The sequence below is a fragment of the Cannabis sativa genome, chromosome 3 (genome assembly GCF_029168945.1).
Source record: "Cannabis sativa cultivar Pink pepper isolate KNU-18-1 chromosome 3, ASM2916894v1, whole genome shotgun sequence".
In the NCBI taxonomy this organism is placed as follows: domain Eukaryota; kingdom Viridiplantae; phylum Streptophyta; class Magnoliopsida; order Rosales; family Cannabaceae; genus Cannabis; species Cannabis sativa.
In genome coordinates this window covers 59,639,044-59,650,500 of record NC_083603.1, presented here as the reverse complement: position 1 = coordinate 59,650,500, position 11,457 = coordinate 59,639,044, and the positions used below count along the sequence as shown (strand labels likewise).

The following is an 11,457-nucleotide window of genomic DNA, read 5'->3' as shown; positions in this document are numbered from 1 at the left end:
CAAGTTTGGTGGAGGTTGAATCAGTTTTTAGGGTGAAAAACTAGAAATTTCCTTGGCTACCCAGGGAAAAGTGGTGAACCGGTTTTTCAGGCACCTGGCAAACCGGACGACCAGTTTGGCCAGCAGAGGGGATTTTGGGTTTTTCTCCTCAAGTCTGATCTGATTCGGGGTATCTTCCAGAGTGAAATTCAGGGTGTTTTAGAGATGTTTAAGCTAGTTTGATCCGGGGGAAAGTAGGGTGTGTCCGATTATGAGAATTAAAGTCTATTATCAGAAATTTGATTAAGGTTTTTAGTGAGTTTTTGATGTCGTTACATAGGATCGGGATTCCCTAGCTTGTTTTCCACTCAGGTCAGCCCGTACGCACTACTACAAAAAGGGGTATTTTCGTCGGTTTTTAAATGACATATAAAGATTTTACGTCGGTCTATAAAACCGACGTATAAGCCGTAGACGCAAATAGTTTTTTATTTGCAACCTTTCTAAAGTGACGCAAAAAACAATTTTCGTCATTTTGAAACCGACGCAAAATATTCAATGTTCTTTATAACATTTGGCGTCAGTTTAGAAGTGACGCAAAAAAGGTTTGTGCCATTTCAAAATTGACACAAAAAAACTTGTTGAAATATTTTTTTACCTTTTGCGTCAGTTATAAAATGAAGCATAATTGTAGGTAAGGAAAAATTACAAATTTCCATACAATTTTCCCTACTTGTATTTTCAGATTTTAGAATATTTTATATAACAGTAAATACATAATACCAAAAAAAGAATTAAATTAACCATTATAAAACTTATATAAAAATTTTATAATTAGTAATCAATTCTATAATCGATAACGATAAAACTAATTATTAATTAATTACATAATACTAAAATTGTTAATAGAAATAATCATAAAACTTATATTCCATGTATCACAAAAACTATCTATAAAATAATTACATAATACAAAAGAGTTAATAGCAACAATCATAAACTTATATCCCGCGTATCATAACAAAAAGTGGTAACCTTGAACTCAATCAATAATCAAAGGCTTCACAAATTCGACCCACTCATCCCGTACTCCATTGATCTCCTCGAAACAGTAAGGAGCGTCTAACTTAAATTGTAAAACAAAAGATAAAAAATATTAATAAGAATGAATAGAAAAGAAGAAGAAAAAGCAGAGTTTTAAAAAAGATATATAAGATACCTGAATGAAAAAAAAAAAACAATAGCAAATATCAGTTGTTTCATTCTAAAAATTGTTGTCCTCTAGATTAATAGCCAAGAAATATATTGCCTACCCTCAAAAGTAATTTTTAAAACTTTACTGAACTAAAGGGTTCATCATACAATATATTCAGCCTATCAAAGCTTAGACTACATATACACTTTTTTACATCATTTTATAAAACATCTGTTAAGTATTAATTATTAGTTTAAGAGGATATATAGACTACATTTTCCTTACACTGCATTGTATCTCAATACAAACAAGCATTCCAAAAAAACTAATTAGAAATTTTTCAGAGAAACAAAGAAACAATAAATATTATGGATGAAAAACTTCAGGGCAGGTCTTTATTGAATTAAAATTGAATTATAAGTATCAAGAATAATTATGAAATTAAACTCAACTTAAAAGAATGATCATTATCATGTCATGAGTCTATTTCCTTGAATTAACAATTACTAGAGTGAAAATAATTGAGCACTTTTTATGCAATTTAATTTATCTATTTATTTATTATGTACCTGCATAAGAAGAATATGAGCTTTGATATTTACTTGCCACATCTTGTTGAGAATGGATTCTTGGGTTCCCATAATTGTGGTTGCGTTTTTGCCAACCATTGGATTGACAGCAGCATTTGAAACAATCACATCTATCTTTTCAAATTTCTGCATGAAATTATTTATTACTAATTTATTTTGAGTTACATATATAAATAAAATATGTCAACATTCATTATTAATCTAACCACTTTATTATGAAACACTATAATTCAATAAGTCACATGGATCAAGTTCATCACTAATTAATTAGTATTATTTATACATTATTTAGACAACTCCAATGACCTCGAGTGTCTTGTGTATGAGATCTTTCCTTTGTTGGGTATTAGAGACATGACAAACAAGTCCCAACACTTGGATTCTTGACCTTTAAGTTTTTGGATTGCTTCATCAACATTTTCCCAGTAAAGTATTCATGTTTAATTAAACAAAAGATATGATATAACTACATGTATATATATACACACTTTAATTTCTATGGCATGAATGAATTTTAATTTCTATGGCATGAATATATCATTATAATGATAATAAATAGTTAACCTTGTTGTGGTAAGAGACGACAACAGATGCACCTTCCAAGCCAAGATGGTGCACAATGGTGTAGCCTATGCCCTGAGTGGAACCAGACACAATGGCCACTTTTCCTTGGAATCTCTTGCCCCCTATCATTTTCTTTACAATTAGTAAACTTACATTCTTCACTTTCCTTCTTAAGAGATATTAATTTAAATTATACTTAGACATTTCCTTGGCCATTTACATATACATATTACATAGAAGGAAGGGAGGCATAAGTCAAAGTTCTAGGGGGTCAAAGGATTAAAAAAGAAATATAGGGAAAGTGTATAGTAAAAGCTTGCAGCTGCAATCGACACACCAAGAGCAGTAAAAGTCACCAGCTACAATCTTCCAAGGCAAAGAAAAAACTCTCCAGGTCCTAATCCTACACAAACTAAACACAGAGAAAAATAGGGAAAACAATACTAAAAGTAAATAAAACAGATCTAACCAAAAGATTATAAACTATTAAAAATTTAGAAATAAGATAATGATCTAACCAAACTAGAAGAATTTTATTTTTTCTTTCTAAACAAACGAGTTGAAAAAGTTGCTAAATCATCAAATTAAATGCATTCCTTAAATTTCTACAGGAGGAAATAAATCTGCAAAACCCTAATAATTTATTTGATTATGTTTGATCAATTCCTTTAATGTGTTTCTCAGCAAGCATTGAAAAAGGAAATTGAATCAACCCACCGCAAGCTCGAAACCCATATATTATATACACATAAAAGCAAATACCTGTGAATGTGGATGTGAATTTGTTTCCTTGGAGTTTTAGACCTCACACCTGGTGTGTGAATCAGAGAGAGAATTAAACGATTGGGTGCAGTGGGTCAAAATCAAAGTATTAGGGTGGTAGGATTTGAAAGGAAGAGAGGGGAGCGAAGGCCAACAATGGAGAGGAAGAGAGGGGAGCGAAGGCCAACAATGGAGAGGAAGAGAGGGGAGCGAAGGCCAACAATGGAGAGGAAGAAAAGGAGCGAATATCGAGGATGGAGGAAGAGAGGGGAGCAGCCAATCGCCAGAGCTTTTTCATCTTTTGAAATGTTGAAGATGAATGTGAACAGTGGGATTGATTTGGGGACTTATAGGGATTTAGATGTATTTTTCGTCAGTTTTTAACCTTACCCATTTGTTTTTTCGTCGGTTCTAAAAGCTCGCAAAACTTTTATTCGATTATAATGAACTGACGGGAATAACATTTTCACTTTTGATATTTTTGCTTTCTTTGCCGTCGGTTGTGTTTGTAGCGTCATTTTGATAACGACGCAAATTATTATTTTATAACTTCATTTAGTAACCGACAGCAATAATTTTGTTACACTATTTACGTCGGTCAACGCTAGGAATAGTAGCGTTGACCGACGCAAATACTATTTTTTGTAGTAGTGACGCTTGAGTTCTGAACTAAGGTAAGAAAAGTGGTAATCACCGTATGTGGCTAAATATTAATGGTTGAATTGTTATGGCCTTAATTATTATCAAGACTTTGATTAGATATTTGTTGAGCTTAGGTTACGACCTAGGGTTGGAAACGGTTAATACCGTCACGAGTAATTACTCTTCAAACTGCGGTTAGATTTCTTACTTGTCGTTTGCTTTATTGGGCAACGATAGTGACATATTCAGCTTGTGATTAATGAGTGGTAAAGGGGTGCTTCATAAAGTACTACAATTGTGTATAATATTGAGTAATTGTGTATGCAACTTAATTTAAGATTGAATTGCTGAATATAATTGGTTATTATTTTATTCACTTTTCTTGTTGAGTCTCTGTGACTCACAGGTGCTTTATGGTGCAGGTAGGGGGAAAGCAAAGGTTTAGCAGCCATGAGTTCGAGGTCGTCGTAGCAATGTACATATAAGCCGTAGGGGCTTGGCCCAGTGAACAGGATGCTCCGTTTTGATAGTATTTTGGGATTGCAAAGTTTATGTTGTAAAAGCACTAATAATCTAGTTTGTAATATTTTGAAAACAGGGGGTCCCCGTAATTCTCATTACATATCTTTTACTATAAAGAAGTTTTTATATGCTTGGCTTTAATTATCTAAAATTTAATTACCCACACTTTTGGTATAATTATATAGTATTTAAATAAGAATTTTATAATAACACACACACACACACGTGGCTTCCTTGTTTGACCGGGCGTTACAACATGGTATCAGAGAGCCAAGGTTTTTAGATCCTGAAGACTAGTTTGATATGTATATCGGCTGCGAAGACTCGTCCGACTCATGGTTCAGTAAGCTTTTTATTAATAGATAATTTGTTAATTATCTTGTTGCATGAGTATATGAATTATGTTAATATATGGAAGTGTGTGGGAAGGATTATGATATATGAAATACTTATCAGTATTGTTATTACCTGGAATGTGACCGCAGGTGTATAGATTATGCACTCGAGGCGTACTGGTAGATGTAACCGCGAGCTAGCTGGGCTCGGGGTTGCTGGTGAGGGCGAGAACCCTCCACCACCACCAAACTGGGAAGATTTATATCTTGCGATGCAAGAGACTATCAGGCAGTCGGGTGAACAAATTAGAGAATTAAGGGAGCAGTTAGCTCAGCCTTCTCTAAACCCTAATCCCGATGCTCCGGCACGTCTGGTAGTGCCACTGGATGCAGGGAATCGTTTGGAACCGTTGTATGAGCGATTCAAGAAGCACAACCCACCAGTGTTTGAGGGTGGTGCTGATCCACTCAAGGCAGAGCACTGGATGAGTATGATAACATCTATTTTGATTTCATGCGGATCGAGGATAATGACCCGGTTAGGTGTGCTACTTATATGTTGCGAGATGATGCCAATATTTGGTGGGAGATTGTGTCTCAGGGTCATGACCTGTATTACATGACTTGGGATGCCTTCCAGACCTCGTTTTATGGGAAGTAGTATAATGAGTCTATTCGGGCAGCAAAGGTAGAAGAGTTTATACGATTGACTCAGGGCAACATGACAGTGACAGAGTATGTCACTAAGTTCGATCCACTGGCAAAGTTTGCTTCAGATGAGGTGGCTACTGAAGTTGCTAGAAAAGAAAAGTTTATTCAAGGGTTGGATGAATATATTGCACGGGATGTGATTGTTGCTTCTAAACAACCTAGGGTTGCTTGGACTTATGCCCAGATAGTTGAACTGGCCGTAGTTTCTGTGGGTGCAGAAGATCATATACGAAAGAAAAATATTCCCAGAAGAGATTCGTGGAAGCAAACATCAGGTGTTGGTTCTGGTAGGGGTACTGATCTCGGTGACCGGAAGAAAAGGCCTAGTGAATCATCAGTTGCAGGCCCAAACAAAAGGTTCCAGGGTAACAGGCTTCCGTGATGGTGAGAACAAAAACTGGCAGACTTTCTCTAAATGCCCGAGATGTAAAAGGCACCATCAGGGCGAGTGTCAGGCCAGGGCCTATTTCCATTGTGGGATAGTAGGTCATATGAAGAGGAATTTCCCACAGCTACTACAGCTAGAGCAAAAGAAGGATGATACACCTGCTCCTGCCCAAGTGTTCGCCCTGACTCAGGCTGAGGCTGATGCTGGTCCTTCAACTGTGACAGGTCAGCTTTCTGTTGCTGCTACTTTATTGACTGTTCTAAATTATTCTGGTGCGATGCATTCTTATATTTCAAGTAGAATAATTGAGAAGTTGAATAGACCTAGTGATGTGCTTTCTAGAGGTTTCAAAACTTTATTGCCTATTGGGGAATTAATTATCTCTAGCAGGTGGGTTCAATCCCTTCCAGTATTTGTGGAAGGAAGGGAGTTATCAGTTGATCTGATAGAATTGAATCTGGATGATTTTGCTATTCTCTTTATTGATGATATTCTAATTTATTCAGACACAGAAGAGACTCACGAAAGACATCTTTTGATGGTGTTACAGCGTCTCAGGGAGCATAAGCTGTATGCCAAGTTCAAGAAATATGAATTCTGGTTGCCTCAGGTGAGTTTCTTGGGGCATGTGGTAAGTAAAGATGGTATTTTAGTAGATCCGGTGAAGATTGAAGCGATACAAGAGTGGCCTCGACCTAAATCAGCAATTGAAGTTAGAAGTTTCCTAGGGTTGGCAGGGTATTATAGGAGGTTTGTTGAGGGCTTTGCAAAGATTTCTACGCCCTTAACAGAATTGACCAGAAAGAATTGCAAGTTTGTTTGGACTGACAAGTTTGAAAGTAGTTTCTAGGAATTGAAACAAAGGTTGATTGCCGCTCCTGTATTAAACTTACCGGTAAGTGATGAAAAGTTTGTGATTTACTGTGATGCGTCCAAATAGGGGTTATGCTGTGGTCTTATTCAATCAGGGAAAGTAATTGCTTATGCATCCAGGAATTTGAAAGAATATGAACAGCAGTATCCTACCCATGATATTGAATTGGCAGAAGTTGTTTTTGCATTGAAAGTTTGGCGTCACTATCTGTATGGTGAAAAGTGTTAGATTTATACTGATCACAAAAGTACTTTTTCACCCAGAAGGACTTAAATATGAGGCAATGACGATGGTTAGAACTAGTCAAAGATTATGACTGCAAGATTCTCTACCACCTTGGCAAAGTAAATGTGGTAGCGGATGCTCTAAGTCGAAAAGGACAAGGGCAAGTCTGTGAACTAAAGAAGATTTCAGCAAAGTTAGCTGAGGATATGACTAGAGCGGGAATTGAATTTGTGATTGGAAAACTTACCAACATTACCTTCTAGTCTGATTTGTTGGAAAGAATTAAAGTGGGTCAAAAAAGTGATTCTGAGTTACAGGGGCATAAGGAGAAGTTAGAGGCTAGGTCGGCAAAAGACTTTTCATTTTTATCTGATGGGTTATTACGATACAAAAATAGAATTTGTATACCGGGTAACAAAGATATCAGACAAGAGATTCTCGATGAATCTCAAACTACACAATACTACTTACACTCGGAGACAACTAAAATGTATCATGATATGAAACCTTTATACTAGTGGCTGGGTATGAAGAGGGATGTTGTTGAATATGTGTCAAGATTATTAACCTGTCAGCAAATTTAAGCAGAACATCAGAGGCCGGCGGGTTTACTTTAGCCTCTAAAGATTCTTAAGTGGAAATGGGAAGATATCACCATGGATTTTGTGGTGGGATTCCTAGAACAATAGGGTATTATGACATTATTTAGGTGATAGTGGATCGATATACGAAGTCTGCACACTTTTTACCAGTGAGAACAACGTATACAGTGGATCAATATGCTGATTTGTATATCAAGGACATAGTTCGGCTTCATGGTTCCCCAAAAGTTGATAGTTTCAGACCGAGATCCAATGTTTACATCCAAATTCTAGGAAAGCTTAGAGAAAGCAATGGGTACTAAATTAAAATTTAGTGCAGCTTTTCATCCACAAACTGATGGTCAATCTGAAAGGACGATTCAGATACTTGAGGATATACTGAGGGCATGTGTAATGGATTTTAAAGGTTCTTGGAATAAGTGCCTACCTGTGATTGAGTTTTCTTATAATAATAGTTATCAGAGTACCATTGGCATGGCTCCTTATGAGATGTTTTATGGAAGGAAATGTTGTTCACACATTCACTGGGATGAAGTCGGTGAACGCATATATCTTGGACCTGAAGCTGTCCAACAAACAAGTGAGGCTATTGAAAAGATTTGGGCTCGCATGCTTGCTTCACAAAGTAGACAGAAAAGCTACGCAGATCCAAAGCGTAGGGATGTTGAATTCCAGATTGGGGATTTTGTTTTCCTTTGGGTATCCCCAATGATAGGAATTCGAAGGTTCGGGAAGAAAGGAAAGTTGAGTCCACGGTTTATTGGTCCGTTCGAGATTCTTGAGAAAGTAGGTCAGGTAGCTTATCGGTTGTGTAACACCCTAACTAGCATAGGCGTATTATGTGATTTTTAAACGTACTGTGCAGCTCGTTGCTAATTAACGAGGTTTATGGAAATCGTGATTAATTAAAATTTTTGCTTTTTAATTAAACTTATAAAATATTTTATACAAAAAATACTCGGGATCCCGATTACAAAACACTTTACAAAAGTTTACTGTCTAATACAACATACTTGTCGCCTAGCGACTAATTACAAAACGCACTGCTGTCCCGAGGATCGTACGCTCCAGGCCTAACCGCCCCGACATGTACAATCTTCACCGGCTCATCCTCACGGTTCCTCAGCCTTGGCCTTGCCCTTACCTACACATGAACATAGCACTGTGAGTCGATAGACTCAGTAAGAAAAACATAAATCATAATCATACATAAATCCCAGGTTATGATCACACACCCATACCCCTGACCATAACCCTAACTGCCGTGTCCCACACGATACTGAGTCCCGAACGTTCATAAGACGGTACTATTGACAAGTAACAGCCTATACTCGGTTCACTGGTCATACTGAAGCTGCTAGTCATACTCTAGCCTAACCGATGTGTTACAGTATCAGCCTATACTCAGTTCACTGGTCATACTCCAGTTTCTAGTCATACTCTAGCCTAACCGATGTGATACAGTCAAATAGCACAGTACCACCAACCCTAGAATCAGCCTATACTCGGTATACTGGTCAAACTCCAGTTGCTAGTCATACTCTAGCCTAACCGATGTGATATGGTCGGATGGTACGAAGCCAACATACATATCTAATGTAATCTAACAGGCTTCCTAACATGCACGCTAAACATGTAATATATATGCATATTGTTATACTAATCTTACCTCAATTCCGAATTCAGGTGTGCGGTCAACCTAAGTGGAACTATCAGCTCGGCGAATTACAGGCTCCTAAACCTTAACAATCACAACACCGATAAGTGACACGCTAAATCACAACCGGGACAAAGGTTTAAAAACCAAACTTAACCTACTGTAACTTAATACAAAAATACCCCAAACTAGCTGGGAACAATCTGCCCGAAAACCCGAAACTAGCACGAAACGACAAGTTGAAAAAAACCGGTTTCACACCCTACTGCAAAATCCGGGTAACCGGTTTTACAAGCAGTGTAAAACCGGTTAGCCGGTTTTACCCAGATTACCATCAAAAATAAATTCTCCAACCAAAACATTTCCAAACTCAACCAAACTTTCCAGACCTGCTAATTAGACCCTAATAAACAATTTCCAAGTGATAAAACAAAGCTTCATGCATAAAATCAAAATCCACTATTAAAGCTCCAAGCTTTGAGTTCAAAACTCAAACTTTGTTAAATCTAACAAACATGCATTCAAACAAGCTCAAATCTACCTAGATATGCATAAAATAACTTCTGAAAACAACAACAAGCATCAACAACAAGTGCAGCAACGATTCCATTATTTCTTTAAAAACAATAACTTTGAGTTAAAATTCCATAAATTGATAAAACCAACTAATCACCAAACAATCATTCTTGAATCAACATTTTAAAATCATACTCTCACTACAGAAATCAACAATAACATACAGCAACTAGTACAACAACAAAACTAAGCATGCAACCAATTCTAACTTGATTTTTTTCAAGAAACTAAAGAGGAGAAGAGTAAGAGCTATACCAAGAGCTTGAATTGCACACAAAAATCTGCTTGAAAACCAAAGAAACACCAAGATTGTTGCTGCTCAAAGAGGGGCCGAAATAGAGAGGGCTTGAGAGAAAAAGGATTTGCTTTCTTTTCTAATTTTCTAATTTTTGAATAAATGAGTTATAAAATTCACTTTTTCCTTATTTGTTTCAGCCAAAACTAAGAAGTCAAAGTCAAGAATAAATCAATTAATTGATCCACACAAAGACAAAACACTAAAAGGCAAAAAGACCAAAATGCCCTTGCCCACACAAAACTAATTAAAAGGTTTCTAAGGGGTATTTTGGGAAAACTCTAAATTCCCGACTAATCCCGACATTTCCAATGTCTAAATAAACCGTCCCACTATACTGGAATACTAATTTGTGATTCTACTGAGCCATACACCGAGTTCCATGTTGCCAGACACCGAAAATGCAAAATTATGAAATTTCACTATATGACATAAAAATGCATTCTGAATTCAAAAATAATAGCATAAATAATTATTTAAATATCTATAAATAATTTTCCATAATTAAACATGATTAACTGCTAATTTCCAAATTAAACTAAGCGGTCTTTACAGGTTGGCTCTACCTCCTGCTTTATCTGGGGTTCATAACGTGTTTCATGTCTCAATGCTTCGGAAATATGTATCAAATACAACTCATGTCTTAAGTTATGAAGACATTGAGCTTCAGACCGACCTGCATATGAAGAACAACCAGTAAAGATTTTAGACGGGAAAGAAAAGGTGTTGCGGAACAAGACTATTTCGCTAGTTAAACTGCTGTGGCAGAACAACAAGGTTGAAGAATGACTTGGGAATTAGAGTCGTAGATGCAGGAGCTGTATCTCGAGCTTTTGAGGTATATTTCGTGGACGAAATTCCTATAAGGGGGGATAGTTGTAATATGCCAAAAAATAAACGATATTTGAATAGACATATTTTATTAAATATGTAATTATTTTGGTAATGAAGTAAGATTATGATCTTACTTAGGGTAATTAATAAGGGTTCAATGAATGATCATAAAACGTAATTTATTAATTACAGAGATTATATTGGGATATGTGTGTATCGAAGATACCATTTTTGAAATAAAAATATTTTATCGGGCCCAGGTGCTGTGGACATTTACCATTACGGTCAAAAATATCACGACATTGATGGAAGAATTATTTTGAGGGTATTCTGTACTAGGTTAGAATATTTAGAATGTCGTTTTAATGGATTAGTAAAATTACCAAAATGCCACTAGGATATTTTTAGAATTTAAGTTTCTTGGAGGGTAAGTTGGTCATTATTTAGGATAGGTATTTTAAATTATTATGGGCTGACTTTTAAAAAAATAAAAGAAAAATAAGAAAAAGAAAAACCTATTTAAGGGAATAGCTTCCAAGGCAAGAAACCAAACTTCCTCTTCTCTTCTTCTTCTTCGTGCAAGCCAAAACATGCCCACCTTGAGGATTTTTTCTTCAGCTTCTACCCTCATTTTAGAGCTAAATCTTGTCCCAAGTCAACCTAGAAGAGCTTGAAGGCAGGCTCTTAAGCTTTTTGGATTAAAAAT

At 36.2% G+C, this 11,457-nt stretch overlaps 1 protein-coding gene across 3 annotated transcripts; it reads right to left on the bottom strand.

Annotated features, from left to right (window-relative positions):
* Nucleotides 1–823: 823 nt before the first annotated feature.
* LOC115699004 (tropinone reductase-like 3) lies at nt 824–3,424 on the bottom strand. Of its 3 annotated transcripts, none has more exons than XR_009686946.1 (4): nt 3,091–3,424; nt 2,329–2,450; nt 1,744–1,890; nt 824–1,105 (listed from the first exon to the last, which is right to left on the bottom strand). XR_009686946.1 is itself a non-coding variant. In XM_030626214.2 (4 exons), the coding sequence occupies exons 2-4, from the start codon at nt 2,455–2,457 to the stop codon at nt 1,022–1,024; spliced, it is 360 nt and encodes a 119-aa protein (XP_030482074.2). In that variant the 5' UTR covers nt 2,458–2,740; nt 3,091–3,424; the 3' UTR covers nt 824–1,021. The 3 variants fall into 3 exon arrangements, 2 of the variants coding, with proteins under 2 accessions (XP_030482074.2, XP_030482075.2); XM_030626214.2 differs by having other exon boundaries at nt 2,329–2,740; XM_030626215.2 differs by having other exon boundaries at nt 824–1,101; nt 2,329–2,740.
* Between the last annotated feature and the right edge of the window lie 8,033 nt (nt 3,425–11,457).